The 20,693-nt window shown below is 40.4% G+C and overlaps 1 protein-coding gene across 1 annotated transcript; it reads left to right on the forward strand.

Moving 5' to 3' along the window:
* Positions 1–7,928: 7,928 nt before the first annotated feature.
* On the forward strand, positions 7,929–20,118 carry LOC115107668 (tyrosine-protein kinase SRK2-like). Its single transcript, XM_029631170.2, has 8 exons — positions 7,929–8,647; positions 11,065–11,186; positions 13,714–13,877; positions 14,950–15,118; positions 15,660–15,818; positions 17,594–17,796; positions 18,000–18,165; positions 18,487–20,118. The coding sequence occupies exons 1-8, from the start codon at positions 8,271–8,273 to the stop codon at positions 18,693–18,695; spliced, it is 1,569 nt and encodes a 522-aa protein (XP_029487030.1). The 5' UTR covers positions 7,929–8,270; the 3' UTR covers positions 18,696–20,118.
* Positions 20,119–20,693: the final 575 nt, after the last annotated feature.

Below are 20,693 nucleotides of genomic sequence, written 5' to 3' on the forward strand. Positions count from 1 at the left end.
AAAAATCTGTTGTTCTGCCCCTGAACAAGGCAGTTAACCCATTGTTCCTAGGCCATCATTGAAAATAAGAATTTGTTCTTAACTTGCTTGCCAAGTTAAATGAAGAAAAAAATAAGTATAACAAAATAGCAGATCTGCACCACATTGGGTGAGGCGGGAGAGTATGTTCAGTCTGTAGATGGAAATTGAGATCAAAAATATAGATTAAATATATATGAAGAAAACAATATATACACGGGACAAGACAAAAACAGACGTCTGACTGTTAGACCATGTTGGAATTAGGTAGCTGCCTTCTACTGTTTCCGTGCCAATCAATGTTGGTGCTTACGGGAAGTGATGGTGGGACTCTGCCTTTGGCCAGGCACTTCAGGATGGCACATTGGAGATTCCACTCCCTCGTCGGTGACAAGGCCTTGCCTTGAGACCCAACCTCATGAGACAAGACGCCAGCTGCCATTGCCAAAGCCTGTAAGGATCTTTAACAAACAATTATCCAGGGCAAGGTTAGTTGTTAAATGCGCCTTTGGGATTCTGGCAGCCCGGTGGAGAATGTATCGGAGAGTGCTTGGTCTCAGCCCCTCAAATATCGATGCCTGCATGAAGGCCACATGTGTTCTCCAGGTCATTCCAGGAGCCGTTCCAGATGGAGATGGGCACGCCAAATGGTCACCTACCTGATGTCACCAGGGCAGGTGCCAACATGCCCCCAGACAGGCACTTCAGGTGACCACCTACTTGTCATCACCAGCAGGTGAAGTCCCATGGCAGTATGCCGTGGAGTGAAACAGCTCTTTTTAGAACCCCCTAACACTAAGGTTATTTTAAGAACCATCCACCGTTGTCCATAAAATAGTATTTTCCCCAAATTATTTTACGTCTCCTTGTCTCTTTTCATTTGGAAGTTATATTTAAGTGAAATTTGTGAGGAAAGGTGTGTGCATGTATGTGCATGTAAAAATACAAAAAATAATGTGTAGCCTATAATCTGTAAGAGAACAACAAGAGCATGTATTTTTGGCACAACTGCAGACAGATACAGGGACTACTCATAAAGCCTAGACATAGTAGGGGAACTACAGACATGGCCATAAAGAGAGAGAGGGCAGGGCACTGGAGATATGAGGTTCAGAAAGGAGTGGAGGAGACATGTGTGTCTGAAAAAACTAAAAGTGAATGTGTAGCCACAATACAGGTAAACACACATTTCACCTTTAGTCTTGTAAAAGAAAAACAAGAGCATCTGAATTCTCCTGTGTGTCAGTTTCAATTCAGTCAATTTTCTTGAAATCTATGTACAACTAATAATGAATGCTGTCCTAAGTATTGAGAAACTACTAACAAGGACATAATAAGAGGAATAAGGACAGTTAGAAAATCCCATTGGAGGAGAAGGTCAAAACAAAAAGTAGACAACTCCTCTTCCTGTCCTTCCTGTGAGCTTGTCGGCTAAATTGACTCCAACTCTGGAGGGGAAGAGAAAAACAACACATACAAGCATTACATAATATAACACCATAAAACGTGAGATTTATGTTAACTAAATACTGCTTGTAAAGTGTACTTAGTGGCATAAATAGTGGAACAGTGTGGTAAAGTTGGTAATTCTTGCTGTTTACTCATGGGATTTGTATTTCAGATCAGAAGATGAATATGACAGGCAAATATTTAGACAGCAAACTGTTTTAGGATATTTTCTAACCCAGAAACAACAGCTATATATTTGCCTCATATTAATCCTTTGATCTGAAATACCAATTAGCCTGTGACGTGGAAGTCCGTCACTGGCAGTGGGCAGCATTTGGTTCTTTAACGCACGCATACATTCATCACCCCTCCCTGCTCCATTATCAGATAAGGTAAAAATGTGGGTCGACACACAAGTTAACTTCTCTGTCTTAGTACATACATTTCACACTTGTGTCAATGTTCATATTTAATATAAGTAATATGTATCATACTTATCTATGTTGTGGATGAGCGAGCGTGTGTGTTTGTTTGTTTGTTTGTTTGTTTGTTTGTTTGTTTGTTTGTTCTGTTCCTCTCTCTATCTCTGTAGCTTCCAGGTATGCTGGATAAGGACCCAAGCAAAGGGAATTGGGCTGACTTTGTAGTGACTTTCCCAAATGGCTCATTAATGTCAATGTGCATATTGAAAGACACTGTCAGTAGTGATATAATGTTGTAAATGTTTTGTGGTGATATTGTTTAAAAACATGTTGCAATGTATATCCTTTAGTATGTTTAGTTAATGGAAAATGTAGCTTTGACGAAGTAATTGCTTAATTAATTAGGGGTAATTGTTCTGAGGGGAGGGGCTAGCCCTACAAAAGGAGCCTCTCTTTCAGTTCTTGGAGAGGCCATTTTGGATTGAGCTGTGAATGGGGGTAGCATTGTGTTTAGCTGTCCCATAAGGTAGCATTGTGTTTAGCTGTCCCATAAGGTATACGTTTGATGGTAGTACTGTTTTTGTTCCGGAATCACAGAAGAAGATGGCTCTGCCATCTATTTTGATAGAGGTTAGGGTTTCCAGTATAGCCTTCTGGCCTACCCTACGTGACATGGCCTGTAAAAATGACCTACTTCATCTTTCGCAATACTTATGACACTACCTGTGGTGTGGAGAAAAAAAACCTACCATTGAACTTGGCATCAAAAAGCAGCTGATGAATTTTAACCTTGACTGCTGCTTTTCTTTGCTGATGCAGCCTCTTCAGGGTTGGCACCAGGCTCATGGCAAAGAGGGTCTCTTCATCCTTCCTGTGAGCATCAGGATTGGTTGCATCCCTCTCGACGGCTTGGAGGAGCCTCTGCTGAAATTAGTTGAGTGGATCTCGGGGCTGGTACCGCCGATGGCGCCTGGTGGGACGTTGTACCTCTTCGTTAGTCTCCATGCTTCTATCCTCATTACTCTCCTTGTTTGTCTCCACGGCCACATCCTGTTCAAGGTCCTCAGGGGTCACTTCCTTGAGGGTCATAATAATCTCAGGTGGTCATAGATCCAGAGGTGCTTCCTCCATTTCATCTTCCATGGCTGCACCGGTGGTGGTCATACTTGTGGATGATGTAGACGTTATAGAGGGTCTCGCTGCACCGGTGGTGGTCGCACTAGTAGATGACATAGAGGGTCTCGCTGCACCGGTGATGGTCGCACTAGTAGATGACATAGAGGCTCGCTGCACCTGTGGAGGCGGTGGTCTCACTTGTAAATGACGTAGAGGGTCTTGATGCACCGGTGGCGACAACACTTGTGGATGACGTGAGGGGTCTGGCTTTAAAATTGCCACTCGTTGCAAAAGAAAGAATGTGGCAGAAGCGCCAAGGCTGCTGGCCTGAAGCTGCTGACCCAGACCTCTTCTTCTCTTTCTCTGCCCTTCTCTCTCTGATACTTGTCCCTGAGTCCTCTCCACTTCCTCCTACAGTCTTCTTCTACATAGACATGAACATGATAAGCCAAACCATTACCTAACTATAGTTTTTATATAGCTATCATGGACATGTCACCTACTGTACACACACGGTTATCTGACAATTATCAGTGGTACAGTAGTATCTACCATCTATCAATTACTATTTATACACACACACTCTTTCAAACATGATTATTTGGGCAAGTTAACAGGGGTAGTAACTAGCATAATTTATATTATTTATTACACACACACACACACACACACACACACACACACACACACAAGCTAGGTTAGCTAGCTAACTACTAAACTGACCTGGCAATCCTACTATCGTGGACAGTTGTCTCCAAGCAGCATTTTTTGTGTTTATGTTCCTGTAGCTGTCAGAGGTTGTCAAAAAGACACGGTTTTGAGGATACTGCGAACATGATTCTCTCCATGTGTCCAACCGCATGCGACCATCTGCAAAAGATACCTGCATCAGTATAGTTGCCTATCTGCGCAAAATGTTATGCAGCATTGATGCCAGGATGCAGTCGGTGTGTTTATAGCGTAACGTTGGGGAGGTGCATCTGCAACAGTCAGACGCAGATGTGGTTTTCCAACAGCAAGGCTCAATGCAACATGGCAGTGTTGCCATTGTTTCTAAAGTTTTTCTTTGTAATGTCGAAATAAACCTGTCTCCAATATCACACATTCACAAACTGTTAATATACAGCATTGTACAATCAATTCAATTGGTGATAGAACCTCAAATCACATACATTTGTACATTGAAGTCTATACACAAGCGTGACTGAAACAGGGAACAACTTTTCTGTGATTCATGTGGTACATTTTTTTATTATTTGAAATAGCACAATAATGATTGGTTGACAATGGCGCTGGCTGCAGGATGAATTTGATGAAGAGCAACTGCAGAAATTTGCAGTCAACTTTATGACCTTTGATCACGTGGTTCTTGTAAGATTCACACAGTCATCATGTAGGCGCAAGTTGGACAATTTTTATCCCATAATGCAACACACTTTGGAAGATGGCGAATAACGACAGTCACCGAATTGACAAAAGTTATCTGCTTGAACACGCCCAAAATCAATGACGAGTCTGCAGCCTCCAATGGCAATGGCCGTGTTCGAGAGGCTCAACATTGCAATGTATAATGGTAAATTGTGACTGACTGACTGATTTCAAAATAATAATGAGTTGTTACTTATGATGCAAGGTGATTTGTTGATCAGTCAGTCAGCAGTCGACTGCAGTTGTGTTGATGCTCTGGAACATAGCCATTGTCTTTATCTCTCCGGAAACATGTGGGATGTTACAAAAGGCAAGGGGATGCATTGGAGGTTTCCTCCAACAACCGGACAATATTGTACAATTTTAGTTAATCAAGTCTATGAATTATGTATCTATAGTTTGATATTGTTTATCAACCGCATCAGTGATATATCTGGTGTAGGTGCGCAGAATGTGCACAAAAGGTTTGTGCCCGAGGCTTCCCGGTGTGCCGTAGTACATGTAATAAATGTATATGCTTTAGCCGAAGAGTGGAGAATTTCAAATGGGGGACACACGTGCACGACACCAGAGCATACTGACAACATGCATATGGAAGGCTACCCAAAGATGCAAGTTGCTTAAAAGTGTTATTTATAATATTAAATAATTAATCACATTTTTAATAAAAGCTATTCATCCTATTCAGTTTAGTCATTGAATAAGATGAATTTAATCAAGTCTTGCTTAATGCCTACAGGTAAAGCAGTTCTTAAAAAGTCGTAGCCTTAATTAGTTAGGCTAGATAATTAAAGCCCCTTGCAGTCTTTTTATTTTTTAAATCATCAATGTATGTCTGTGTAAATCACTGTGTGTGTGTTTATTTAATGAAAATAACTCAAAAATATATTGTCATAATTTATTTCACTGGGCCTCTTTTGGCCATTGAAATCCTGAGGCTGGTTGTGTGGGTTAGGATAACTAACTTGGCAGGTTATGATAATTAACATGGCAGGTTAGGAAAATTAGGTTAAGGTTAGGAAAAGGGTTAGACTTAGATACAATGCTATGGTTGTCAATAACTTGTCCCTGACTGAAAGAAACAACCAATGACGAGCATCAATGGGTGATGTCAAGAAACGCTGTTATCAGAAAACGCACCTAATTGTGGTCTGTAATTACACCCTTCTCAAAACAGGTAGGCTATTATTGCCTGTAGGTGGTGAAATATAAGTTAACGCCCTGGTATCACTCAAAGTGCACACAGGCAGAGAGGAAGAGGCGAAGCGAGAGGTTTTACTCAGCCCAGAACCTGTCCACGAAAATAATCACAGGAAGTTAGGAATTGTATGGAGGTCTATCAACATTTTTTATTGCTCCTTTATTTAACCAGGTAAGCCAGTTGTGTTCAAGTTCTCATTTACAGTGCCTTGCGAAAGTATTCGGCCCCCTTGAACTTTGCGACCTTTTGCCACATTTCAGGCTTCAAACATAAAGATATAAAACTGTATTTTTTTGTGAAGAATCAACAACAAGTGGGACACAATCATGAAGTGGAACGACATTTATTGGATATTTCAAACTTTTTTAACAAATCAAAAACTGAAAAATTGGGCGTGCAAAATTATTCAGCCCCCTTAAGTTAATACTTTGTAGCGCCACCTTTTGCTGCGATTACAGCTGTAAGTCGCTTGGGGTATGTCTCTATCAGTTTTGCACATCGAGAGACTGAAATTTTTTTTCTGTACTTTGCTACGTTAGGCTTATTTGATCAAATATAAGTTTCGTAATGATTAGGTTGTTATGAATGCAATGATATAAAAGGCCACACATGGCATTTCAGCAAATTTGAATTTAAAAAAAACTTTATATCAGAGTTGTGCCTGTTGTCATAGAGATGGAGGACTAATCATGGATATAACCCTTTTTAGCATGGACATTACCATTGAAGGCTTCTACCCTTTTAAAGTAGTTGGGATTCCTATGAGTTGGGAGCAATCAGCCAATGAAGACAAAGAATATTGACTACTTTAAAATAGAGACAGCCTCAATGGTGATGCCCATGCTGTCGCAAACGCTATTGTAGCACAGATGCATAATGAGTCCTCTCTCTATCTGCCCCTCTCATTGGCTAGACTCATTTACATTTCAGACATTTAGCAGACACTGTTATCCAGAGCCACTTACATACATTTTCTGAGTTTCTTCATGTCAAGTTACACTCATTGATGCTCGGCATTAGTCCATGGACGTGCCGTTTCCTTCGAGTCGGGGGCAACAGTTGTTGACAACTGTACACAGGGGGATGGGGGCACCTTAATTGGTGAGAACGGGCTCGTGGTGGTGGCTGGAGCCATCAATTGGTTTCCATGTGATTGATGCCTTTCCAGCCATTACTATGAGCCGTCCTCCTCTCAGCATCTGTAGAAACTATGAGAATAGAATGGTTCAGAACTTTTGTGGAACATCACAGCACAGTCGGAAAATATATGTCAGAAACCAAAACTGGATGGTCTTCAGAGATAGATGGGAGGGGTTGAGGGTAGGCTGGGACTAAAAACAAACAAAGCTAACTAATGTAAAATATACTGTCCGTTATATGTATATAGTATGTATATGCTGGAAGTGGAAGCCTAAGTATTGTTTTCCATTAGTTTACTCCAATTAGGGGAGGGGGAGGGGTATATTTAAAATAATATATTTACAAATAAATAAATAAATATTTGGGGGATTGGAAATGATGCAGACAATGACATTGATAGAAGCTACAATCTATCTGCAATATTAAATAAATAGTAATATATTTATTTAACCCTAACCCCTTTCCTAACCTTAACCTCAGTCTCCTAACCTGCCAGCTATTTTACTTAGCCTGCCATGTTAGTTATCCTAACCTGAGACGTTAGTTATTCTAACCTGCCACGTTAATTATCCTAACATGGTATGTAAACAAATAAGGGCTGCATTCAGTACGTTTTTACGTTCTGGAACACACAGGTACAGACACATGCATAAGCACACACACGCGTACATTGTAATATTGTTGTATAGTGGTATTATACATTTTGTATTGTAGATATGTAGTGGTGTAATAAGTGATGAATATGATGTACTGTTTTATGTGTGATGTAAGTGCCTTAATGTGATTGGACCCCAGCTGCTGTAATGGGGATACCGAATAAATACAAATACAATTGAACAGAAATGGTGCTGTACTGAACGACCAGTTGAAAAACCGAGAGGGGTTGGGTATCGCTGTCAGCATGGCCACTGCCCATTAAATACGTTACTCGTTACTTCAAGCGACACCCACCAAACCAGAACAAACGTACCTCTCAGTCTGTTCAAGAACGTACACGAACGTTTTGTGGAACCATGTAGTCCAGTACAAACCGTTCCGCAACGCAGAAAAAGTTCAAGCGACCTGAATGCGCATCATCTATGTCGAGAAACCATCAGTTTCCATAACACTGGAACTGACCAATGGCAGGTATCAATTGGCGTTTACTGATATGAGGGAACACCCACACCTAGAAACGCCTGGAATTTCGGTCTGCAATTACACCATTTTCCCCAGGTGAATGAGACATAAAGGTAACCAGGAAACACTGTGACGCGGTGAGTTGGCCTCGGGCAATAAATCATTTTATTTTACTGCTAGTCAGTGTACTAAATTGTATTCCAGTCCAAAGACCAGGTTTGACAAGTGTTTGGGAAATGAGTCAAACTTTCTAGGATCCAATTCATGATGTGAGAACATTCATTCGAACCGCAATGGAATATGAGCGCAAAAATATAACTTTGACATTTTATTTGATCACAAAATGATTTAGTGCGATTAACCCGGGAGTCTTCACAATGGACATTCGAGAGAATTGTTTTTTGTGTTGTCAGACTGTTTTCCCGTGTTTTAATAAACCACGGTCAGATTCAGAGTCGGCGACTGAAAAGAGAGAAATCGTTGTGATTAAAAATGATCACGCGCAGGGTCCCAAAAACAGGGTTTTGCCACCTATACCCCTTGAGAAACCGGGATACGTTTATATCGCTCTCTATGATTATACCGCCCGAACAGAGGAGGACTTGAGCTTCAGTGCTGGGGACAAGTTAGAAGCTTTGGAAAAAAGTGCTGGCGATTGGTGGTACGCAAAAGCGCTCACTGGGATTTCAGCTGCCAAGAAGGGTTACATTCCAGCCAATTATGTGGCACCTGTGGAGAGTCTGGACGCTGAGCCGTAAGTAGCCTACAGTCACACAATTATGCACTGGATGAATTGTTCTGTTGAAATGCTTGACATACTGTATGTAGTAGGCTATACTAGACTAGAACAGCAACCGGTAAAGTTTGAAGAATGACGGTGGTTTCTATGGCTTAATTCAAAGAAGTGAAGAGAACTGAAAAGGCTACAGAAAAGTACATTGTATCATTCTTCAGTTATACAGTAGGGTAGCCTATTCAAATTCAGTCGACATCACTAAATCATCTTTACTTATTATGGATATTGGGTTACTTGTTGCCAGAATAAAATCAGTATTGGCATAGACTCCCACACAGACTTGATGCATGTCCCAAAGGGGCTTATTTACCCTTGGTCCTACTGATCACTTTACCATAATATTTTTGAAGGGGACACTAGCGTACACACTTCTGTTGTGGTTATTTGATTAACCACCATAACTGACCTGTTGTTATCCCTTAAACAACTGGACCATTCCAAGATGGATTTGGCAAATATTTGCATACATTCACAGTTAATGAGAATGAGCATGTTCTAGAGTCTAGATACTTTGGTACATTCTGGTGTGTTTATATTATGACAATTGAAATAATTGCTACGGCCAGAGTTGTGGAATATGATGAGTCACAATGTTGGTGGTTTATGGATTAATGTCTGTGCTTTATGGATTCATATAATCTAGTTTTAGGTAAGGCCTCAGATTTGGGTGACTACTCCTTAACAAACACATGATACGACTAACCAGCTGTTGACAGGCTACAGTAATGTAATTGTTTTGAAAATGGTAAAGCACTAGTTTGGTTTAATGCAGGTCTACTTTGGATATTGTGAACAGATTTGGTCAATAGGCAAATGCCACGCTATTGGTGCCGTTGCATGTGTGTAGACCTAAGTGGGAGGTCAAACTGGTTAATGATTGTCAATGACCAGGAAGTACAATGGATTAGTTAATAATTCCCCAGATCACAAAGGAAAATGCATCTGGGAAATGCAGAGGTCCAACCCTAAAAATATGAATAGTTCATGTAGCTGTTTCATACTGTGTTTACAACTGTGTGTAGCATCAAAACACCATACAAGTGTACTGGCTAAATATAGAAAGAAACTGGTTTAGCAAGGCAGTTGCACTTGGCATGACATGACCGAGAGTGAAACGTCACTTTGTCGAAACCAAACACTCTGGATTTCTTGGTGAAGGTCAATGTTTTGAGGAAACTTTGGAATCATGGAACAGGTACCATTCATAACTAAATGAGCTTTTCAAGAGGAAAATAATTTGGCTTACGATACCCTATTTATCAATGCCTTTTTGAGACAAAATGATTGTTATGGAAATGAGGTGTCCATCTTCTGAACGACGTCAGGTCTCTTGGCTGTGACTCACCCATGTTGTCGTCTTATCCTGTTGATCTTCCCCATGAAACAGCTTTCCGTTCAGCTGCAATCACGTTTTTCCATATTTTTTTTCACACTGTCTCTGACTGGAAAAATCTTGAGGGTTTTGTCTTGGTAATTAGGAGTAATTTCCCTGAAGTATCACAGAGTGGCTCATATACACTGTACGTAACCTGATTAACTTGATTAGCGGATGTGTAGAGTACGGTACCAATGCAGCTGTTAAAAAAAAAAAAATCATAATAATAATAAATGTTTAAATCTCTATCAAATAATTTCAGTTAAGAACAAATTCTTATTTACAATGACAACCTACTGTTCCTAGGCGAACTGCCTTGTTCAGGGGCAGAATGACAGATTTATTTTACCTTGTCAGTTTGGGGATTCGATCTAGCAACTGTTTGGTTACTGGTCCAATGCTCTAAGCATTAGGCTACCTGCCACCCCCAGTTATGGCCTATCTGGTGACATCACCAGGTAGGCCAAAACAGGCTGATATTTCAAGCTGCCTTTTCAAACCGCTCTTACACCAGAAATAGCATAATCATCAATTTCACAGTAATATTCCAACCTCCATAGTGTAGCGATGTATATGAAAACCACAGTTTTGACAGGACTGGGCCTTTAAGCTTATTGATTACATCCACATTGGCCATTTTTTTTTATATGATTCATATAATATTCAATGTAGTATGTTACATCCCATTTTGACCAAACCACTTTCTAACAATGACTTAGACATGAGGAATCCAAAGAAATGGTCAAAAGCCTCCCACAGACCCTCCACATCCAAGGCAATGGCACCTAAATATTAGCATGTTCATGAATCACACTTCCTGTTAAAATCATCCTAAAGTATCTATAACTTGATTGTGTAACTGAATGATGTTACTTATAGATGATCTGGATATGAAGCATGTCAATGCTAATATATAGGTGTCAGGTAAACAACCAAGGCATGGGTTGCTGTCATACTTTGATACTGCTGTTGTGTTGTTTCTTCCTGTTCTGGTATACAGATGGTACTTTGCAGACACCAAGAGACTGGATGCTGAGAAGCTGCTTCTGTCAGAGGGGAACCAGCATGGAGCCTTCCTCATTAGACACTGTGAGAGTCAAAAAGGAGAGCTCTCACTCTCAGGTAAATCTCAGCCTCATGTCCTTGAACTTGTTGCATCTGCAAGAGACTACAGGTCAAACCTGTATACTACCATAGATGTACACAGATCAGTATACTCACAATGCTGGTATTAGGTTTAGAATGACTTTGTAATGTCTGTTTATTTTTTTCTGACTTATTGTTCAGGAATGCATTTTATGGTTTTATTGTGATCAATCTATTTCTGTTACTGGTATGAGAACGGAACTCGATGCACAAAAAAACACAAGTTGTTTCCTCATTCCTGAACAATCCCCAATTTGTTCTGTGTAAATCACAGTTTCTCATAGTCCACTCAAGTGATTGAAGGTTCAAGGTCTTAAAGTAAACAAACGTATACCTCTGCTCTCAAAGAGACTGATAACATCACCTAGGACCACATGAGTCTAGCTGGCCATTCCTTGTCAGTGTGACAGAAACAGTCCCTTGATTATACATTAACAGTTGGCTGTAAACTTAGTCTCTGCAGAAGCAATAATGGCATAGCAACCTGATTACAGGAAAGTACAATTCTGTTCCTATCAGCCTCTACTACTGTACATGTTTATAATTTGTGATTTGATGATCCAACATTTCTCACTACAGTGCCTTCAAAAAGTATTCATGCCCCTTGACTTATTCCACATTTAATTGTTACAGCCCGAATTCAACATTTATTAAATTGTTTTTTTCTTCTCATACAATCAACCATAATGACAAAGTGAAAACATGTTTTTAGATTATTATTATTTTTATTTATTTTTTACATTTATTGAAAATGAAATATAGAAATATCACATTTAACATGGGTATTCACACCCCTGAGTCAATACTTTGTAGAAGCACCTTTGGCAGCGATTACATTTGCACATGAATCTTTTAAAAAATCTTCAAGCTCTGTCAAATTGGTTGTTGATCATTGCTAGACAACCATTTTCAGGTCTTGGCATAGATTTTCAAGTAGATGTAAGTCAAAACTGTAACCCGGCCACTCAGAAACATTCACCGTCTTCTTGGTGAGCAGCTCGTGTGGATTTGGCCTTGTGTTTTGGGTTAATGTCCTGCTGAAAGGTGAAATCATCTGTCTGGTGGAAAGCAGACTGAACTAGGTTTTCCTCTAGGATTTTGCCTTGTGTTTTGGGTTAATGTCCTGCTGAAAGGTGAAATCATCTGTCTGGTGGAAAGCAGACTGAACTAGGTTTTCCTCTAGGATTTTGCCTGTGCGTAGCTCCTTTATGTTTATTTTTTTAATCTGGAAATATTCCCCAGCCCTTAACATGTACAAGCAAACTCATAACATGATACAGTCACCACTATGCTTGAAAATAAGGAGAGGTACTCAGTAATGTATTGGATTTGCTGCAAACATAACACTTTGTATTCAGGACCAAAAGTTAATTGCTTTGCCACATTTGTTGCAGTGTTACTTTAGTGCCTTGTTGCAAACAGGAAGCATGTTTTAGGATATTTTTTATTCTGTACAGGCTTCCTTTTCACTCTGTCAATTAGGTTACTATTGTGAAGTAACTACAATGTTGTTGACGCATCCTCAGTTTTCTGCTATCGCAGCCTTTCATTTCTAACTGTTTTAAAGTCACCATTTGCCCCATTGTGAAATCACTGAGTGGTTTCCTTCCTCTCCGGCAACTTGAGTTGGGAAGGATGTGTGGATCTGTATACTGTATATATATTTTTTCTACCAATGGGTGCCGTTCTTTGTGAGGCATTGGAAAACCTCCTAGGTCTTTGGTTGAATCTTTGTTTGAAATTCAGGGCCGGACTGCGGGACCTTAAAGATACATTTATGTGTGGGGTACAGAGATGAGGTAGTCAATCGACACTTATTGCACACGGTGAGCCCATGCAACTTATGTGACTTGTTAAGCAAATTTTTACTCCTGAACTTACTTAGGTTTACTATATCAAAGGGGTTGAATACTTGTACTAAACATTTCAGCTTTAAATTTGTAAATATATATATACATTTCCACCTTGACATTATGGGGTATTGTTTGTAGGCCTTTGAACCCCCCCCCCCCCCCCCCCCCCCCCCCCCCCCCCAAACAAAAATCTAAACTTAATCCATTTTAAATTCAGGCTGAAACACAACAATGTGGAAAAAGTGAATGATGTGTATGATGAAAACACCTGAGTTTTGGCTCAGGTACAGCAGACTATATATATATATTTTTTATACAAATTGATGCTTGGAGTCAAAGTATCTATGTAATATCTTCCAAAAATATTGCCATTTTCTTCCCACCTCACTATTTCTAATGGTACATTCATTATGTAATGTTTAGACAAAATACATAAGTTCAGTCAAATCACCCAAAATAGGGTTTTTATTGTGGTCAGCCCTGGGTTAAGTCATTTATGTCATAACGGCCATGTACTGTACACATTTCAATTTCATAATTTCCCTATTCATTTACAATTCGGCACAGATTAGCATGACTATAGTTGATTTTGCTGTCATCGTTTTCTCGTTTCAGTATTGTGCCCTTATGCTTTTGGATGTATCTTTCAGTATTGGACAGGGACAAAGTGAAGCACTACAAATTAAGGAAGGTGGACACTGGAGGCTACTATGTGTCAAGATCTAGGACCTTTCTGACTCTGAGGGAGTTAGTGGAACACTATTCCAAACTGGAGGATGGTCTCTGTGTGCGTTTGCTTGAACCATGTAAAAAGGTATTTACTTTATTTTAACTATCATGTGACTGTGATTAAGCACATTTGTTTAGCAACCCTTTTGATCTGAATTCAAGAACCAAAACATTGCCTGGCAAATTTGCTAAAGATCTCTAGTTAACAGAAACACCCTTCAAATATTGGGGATAATAACCCTGATAATTTTCAGTGTCAACCATGTACACTCACTTGCCAGTTTATTATGTACACCAATCTAGTACTGGGTCGGACCCCCCCTTTGCCTCCAGAACAGCCTGAATTCTCCAGGCATTCTACAAGGTGTCGGAAACATTCCACAGGAATGTCGGTTCATGCTGAAGCAACGGCATCACACCGTTGCTGTAGATTAGACAGTGGTACATTCATGCTGCGAACACCCCGTTCCCTTTCATCCCAAAGATGCTTTATTGGGTTGAGGTCTGTGGGCTGCACAGGCCACTCAAGTAAACTGAACTCGCTCTCATGTTCCAGGTGATTTTTTTTTTCCCACTCAATTGTCCAGTGTTTGTGTTCACGTGCCCACTGGAGCCGGTTTTCTTGTTTTTAGCTGATAGTAGTAAAGCCTCGTGTGGTCGTCTGTTGCAGTAGCCCATCTGTGACAAGGATCGATGAGTTGTGCATTCCAAGATGTTGTTCTCCACACCACTGTTGTACTGCTGCTTTATTTGTCTGTTTGTGGGTGTTTTTCAGTAAACACTGGGGCGTGGAAATCCCAGGAGGGCAGCCATCTTTGAGATACTGGATCTGGCCCGCCTGGCACCGACGATCATATCATGCTCAGTCGCTTAGGTCATTCGTTTAGCCTATTTCTAACGTCCAATTGAACAGTAACTGAATGCCTGTCTGTCTGCTTTATATAGCAGGCCACCTGACTGTCAGTAGGAGCGATCATTTTTTCGTGAATGGGGTGGCATAACAAATAAACTGGCCGATGAGTGTTTAGCGCCATCAACCGTTCACGAAGGACAATAGAACAACAGTAATGTGGTTTTACAGAAATATAGAGAGGACAGTTTGTCAGGTCTGTTCTGACTCTTCTTATGGTATAAATGTTGCATCTCTCTCCTGTCAGACGGAGGCTCCTCAAACCCATGGTCTGTCCTACAACACAGCCGACCACTGGGAGATTGACCGGTCGTCTGTCAAACTGTTGAATAAACTGGGCGCTGGACAATTTGGGGAAGTCTATGAAGGCATCTGGAACGACACCACTTCGGTAGCAGTGAAGACCCTGAAACATGGTAAACGGCCCCGTTTTGCACGAGCACTGGATTCAAACCCAGAAAATCACTATTTCAAATCCATGATTATCTTCCATTATTTTATTTATATATGCGTATACAGTTGAAGTTTACATACACTTAGGTTGGAGTCATTAAAACTAACATCATTTTAGAATAATGCTATACCCTAAGAAAAGGGGTCTGAACATTTTCTGAAGGCACTATATGTATGTGTGATAGATCTATACACACACACACATACTACCGTTCAAAAGTTTGGGGTCTCTTAGAAATGTCCTTGTTATTGAAAGGAAAACAAAATAATTTGTCCATTAAAATAACATCAAATTGATCCGAAATACAGTGTAGACATTGTTAATGATGTTAATCATTATTGTGGCTGGAAACGGCTGTTTAAATTTTTTTTTTGAATATCTACATAGCCATACAGAGGCCCATTATTATGAAAAACAACTATTTAATCAAATCTAAGGTAAGATAAAATTGCAGCTGGTGCTACTGTGCAGTACAACTCCTCATGTACATGTTATTCTCCTAGGCTCCATGGACGCTAAGGACTTCCTACAGGAGGCCCAGATCATGAAGAAACTGCGGCACCCCAAACTGATCCAGCTCTACGCTGTGTGTACTGTGGAGGAACCCATCTACATCATCACAGAGCTCATGAAGAATGGCAGTCTGCTGGACTACCTTCAGAGTAAGAACACTGTTGTATTGCATTATAACCTACCCACGGAAAAGCCCACCGCACCTTCCTTTTTAACGGGATGTTTAGATTAGAACACCATCTCAATGTGCCTACTGTAGCAAGAGTTTAAATAAGGTGCAGAAGTTGAACTTGTATTATGTGTGTTATGGGGAAGTGAATGTTTGGCAACAATCAAAGTGATACAAAGTGATTTTTATTTTATTTCAATGTGGCCCTTTATCTACTTCTCAAGAGTCAGATGCACTTGTCGATACATAAAAATGGTATCTGCGTTTGAAGGAAGTTTCTAACTATCATTAGTGCAATGACTGGAAGTCTATGGGTATCTGCTAGTATACTAGTAAATACCCATAGACTTCCAGTAATCTAGCTGTAGTTAGCATTGGCTCACAACTACCTCTAACTTCCTTCATAATTGACACAGAGACATATGACATGACATGTGACCACTGGACCATGTCTGGCTGACTAGCAACACATGTAAAATTTGAAGGAAATAATTCAAGTAACCTGCTTTGTGCCATCTCCTCTCCTTTAGCTGTGCTACACCACAAAATGCTGATCTTTGTGGTTTAGCGTGATTGTAATGGTGTTTAACATTATTTCTACTGGGTGCGGCAGGTAGCCTAGTGGTTAGTGTTTGACTAGTAACCGAAAGGTTGCAAAAATCGAATCCCAGAGCTGACAAGGTAAAAATCTGTCATTCTGCCCCTGAACAAGGCAGCTAACCCACTGTTCCCTGGGCGCCGATGTTGATTATGGCAGCCCCCCGCATCTCTGATTCAGAGGCGTTGGGTTAAATGTGGAGACACATTTCAGTTGAATGCATTCAGTTATACAACTGACTAGGTATCCCCATTTCCCTTACATAATCACGTGCATTTCATCATTGCTCTAAATGAGTGCATTGAATTCCATCTATATTTACCAGTTGCATTGCTAGATTATCTGATGTTGTCCACTCGCATGACAGATACTGTGCCATTGCGTGAAAGATGCAGTAACATTGCCTGTCAGAGTGATGGTCCCCCTTTTGAGGTGGTCATATGAAATTGACATTTGTGGCCCTGAGACTGTCTGCATTGCATCCCCCCATATTTCACCAGTCTTTTACGAACTCATTTTTTGGGAACTAAACTTCGTAAATGTTTACAAAGAATCGCATAGTCATACTTTTGCTTACACACTCCGTTACGTTGAATATTTGTTTGTTATTCAAGTGAAAAACATCAAGACGTAGTACTATACAATTTTACGTTAGTACTCATCTTAATGAGATGCCTGTTTTTCTCATCCTGGTCCTTCCCTCTGTTAAAAAGAAAAATGCTATTGCAACCTCTTTGCAATAAGGAATTGAGACCAAAAGCTCGAAGATTCAAGTGTTTAATACCAAGGGTACAGTCAGCTGAGTGCATACATTTAGAAAGATCACAACACATTTTATACTCTTCCCTTGTAGGCATCACCTCTCCAGCTATCCATTTTATGACCCCAGTGAGTTTCCCTCCTTTCCCCTGTGGAATGTCCATGGTCCTCTCTTTGTTTAGCCAGAATCACACCATGTCCTTCTGTTCTGGGCCTGACCCTGCTCTCTGATCCTAGGCAATTTCCTCTTATCTGATTAGGTCGTTTTTTTGTTTTTTTTCTAAATTGGCATACACACAGTTCCATGGCCTAAACTCCATTCATACTCACAGTAATCATTCACTACACAGGATACAAACTAACTACAGTTTAACTTGAAACATGTTACGTTTTGACAGAATCCAATAGCTCTTCCTCCAAGGACATGGGTATGAAGCTTGGTGTCTCGGACCAGATAGAGATGGCTGCTCAGGTGGCTTCTGGTATGGCCTACCTGGAGCAGCAGAACTACATCCACAGAGACCTGGCGGCACGCAACGTTCTGGTGGGAGAAAACAACGTCTGCAAGGTGGCTGACTTCGGACTCGCCAGAGTCTTCATGGTCGGTATCTCTTTATTTTTCTAAGAAAAACAAGGAGGGACTTGACTGTTTATGTCAACCTTTCAGCACTAAGGTGTTACTCAAGACCAGTCTCAATTTCTTTTTTTTGAAGACATGACACCAAACTGTGGTAAGTCCACCACAATGATTAATTCTACTCTTTAAAGTCCATTGAATATTTTTTTGTTTTGTTGCCATTTTAGATGGAGAGTGAGAATGTGTATGAAGCCAAAGAGGGCACTAAGTTTCCTGTGAAATGGACCGCCCCTGAAGCCATCCATGGCAACAAGTTCACCATCAAGTCTGATGTGTGGTCCTTCGGCATTCTGCTGTATGAGATCATGACCTTCGGTCAGATGCCCTATGCGAGTAAGACATAATAACATGTTCATCTCTTTTGTAGGAAAGCTTATCAAATCAGTCAGTGTTAATCCTGTAATTTACTACCATGGAATGTTGTGAGTGAGGAGCATGCCCTCTGGTTAACAGTTAAAAATGTATCTGGCACCTGTTCATCACCTGGTACAACTTGCATGCAACCTGCCATTGCAGTTGATTGTCCAGAGAGTGTTTCCAGCCTAGACTGACCCAACATGTACTTTAGCAGTACTAGTGTATGTTTTTGCATATCCTAGGTTTCATTGTGTGACACCAGGATCATAATAATTATCCCTTCTGTTACTGTTCCAGCCATGACCAACTACCAGGTGGTCCAACGTGTGCCCACGGGTTACAGGATGCCCTGCCCACCAAACTGTCCCAAGGTGATGTATGAGATCATGTCTGACTGCTGGAAGGACAATGAGAACGACAGACCCACCTTCGAAACCCTGCAGTGGAAGCTGGAGGACTTCTTTGACCTGGATGTGACCTCTTACGATGATGCCAACCGTTACTAGTACTGTGTTGTATTGAGTGTTCAATGATGCTCTCCTCATACTCGTAGCAAGAGTCAGCAGAGGAAAGTACAGTATGTCCACTGTCACAGGTAATATAATCATATGCCTAAGATAAATGGCATTTCATTCTCCCAACAGTTAGTATCCAGAATGCAGGTGCTACTGATTTTAGCATAGTTGAACCTTCTACTTCCACATTATGGTTGGATATGTATTTGTTAGGATTATATTATGAGGTTGAACACGTGTGACCACAAACGGTTTGATGAGAAAATGTTGTATGTGGACGTTTTATTTGGCTGCTTGTGTATAGTTGTCGTGACTACGATGGGGAATCCTCTATTGTAACTGTTTGACACTCCCGCTAGTTTTGATTTGTTTGCCAATTTAATGCACTTTTTAAGTGGGTTTTACTGAGAGTGACATCTCATATCCAGCTAAACTCACTAGACACACTGGACGAAGTCAAAACCCTGTCCATGGCCCGGTCGGGCTTCCAGAACAGCCGCTGTTCTCAGGTGAGCCTGACGGAACTATCAAGCCGGGCAAACCGGTTCTGTGTTCACTCTGCATAGCAGTCATTCTTCCACTACACTGGTTGGCTGCCAAGTATTTATCAGGAGTCTCCTGTAAGGATGTGCTTGAGTCACGTTCACTAAGAAGTATTTGTTTTATCTACGTCTCTGAAGCATAGTGAGTGATCTGTTATCTCTGAGCACTTATCAATACACACACCATAGGAATGAGAGGATAATGTAGTTAGAATATGTTCACATAAATTGTAGATTTGATTCTGACTGGACAGAATTGGATTTGAATTCGATTGAACCTTACTGTGCAGTCACCAATGTCTGATGTCATTAGTGGGGATACTGTTATTCTGCAATAGGACCTGGAATTTAATAGCCGGAAAGACTGCTTGCTCGCCACACTTCAGTGACCATGTTGATTTGAGTTATGAACTGGTATTTTATGGCTCAATGACTGAAAGTAAGTTTTTACACTGGACTTGTTTGATGAGACTGGAGTTGTACAAGTGCTTGTTGATTATGGCTTGTTCTGATCATTTTGTGCAATGTTTTTAAAACATTTGAACAATGTCTAATTGGTCGTAACCTGTGTCAGTGTACACTTGATCATAAAAATGAAAATATTTATTTAATTTTGTTCATTGTAAGATTAATTGAATGTTACGTTTGAAGCATAAGAATAATTTAAATTTAGCTATTTCATTTCTTTCATATGACATTAGTTTTAATTATTAATCTGGGGTGAGTCTACGTAATAGTTCTGAATAGCTGACTTAATTTAGTTAATAATCATTTGGAATTATTTGTTTAACATATGTTGCCAAATGATTTGGTCAAGGGACACTGAATCCTCTGTGATATTTTCTGTTTTCTAATAAATTATAGTTATAATAGTTATAATCCAAAGCGATGGTCATTTCTGATTCCTGAAGTGTAATTTACCATAATGGCCACACGATGGTGCTAACATTCTTCTAGTGCTTAGAATAACTCTGCCATTGCCTTGCTGTGACATGAAATCAGTTGTAAATATGGCACATCAGGTTATCAAATAACTCATCTATAACTAAACCAAGCCATTTAAAGGATACTGAATAGCTCTCCATAATATAACAGGTTTCCAGTAGTCCTAAATATTGAATAGGTTTCCCCAGTGTTCATGCTGAAATCCCAGTTTGTATTAATTTGATCAAAACGGTCAACTGTGTGTTCCCTGCATAAGAACGGTGAGCAAAAATCCCAGAACCACACGGGGGGACCTAGTGATTGACCTGCAGAGAGCTGGGACCAAAGTAACAAAGCCTACTATCAGCAAGGGCATTGAAGATGAAATGTGGCTGGGTCTTTCAGCATGACAATGATCCCAAACACACCACCCGGGCAACGAAGGAGTGGCTTCGTAAGAAGCATTTCAAGGTCCTGGAGTGGCCTAGCCAGTCTCCAGATCTCAACCCCATAGATAATCTTT

Source organism: Oncorhynchus nerka, linkage group LG24 (genome assembly GCF_034236695.1).
Source record: "Oncorhynchus nerka isolate Pitt River linkage group LG24, Oner_Uvic_2.0, whole genome shotgun sequence".
NCBI classification, from domain to species: domain Eukaryota; kingdom Metazoa; phylum Chordata; class Actinopteri; order Salmoniformes; family Salmonidae; genus Oncorhynchus; species Oncorhynchus nerka.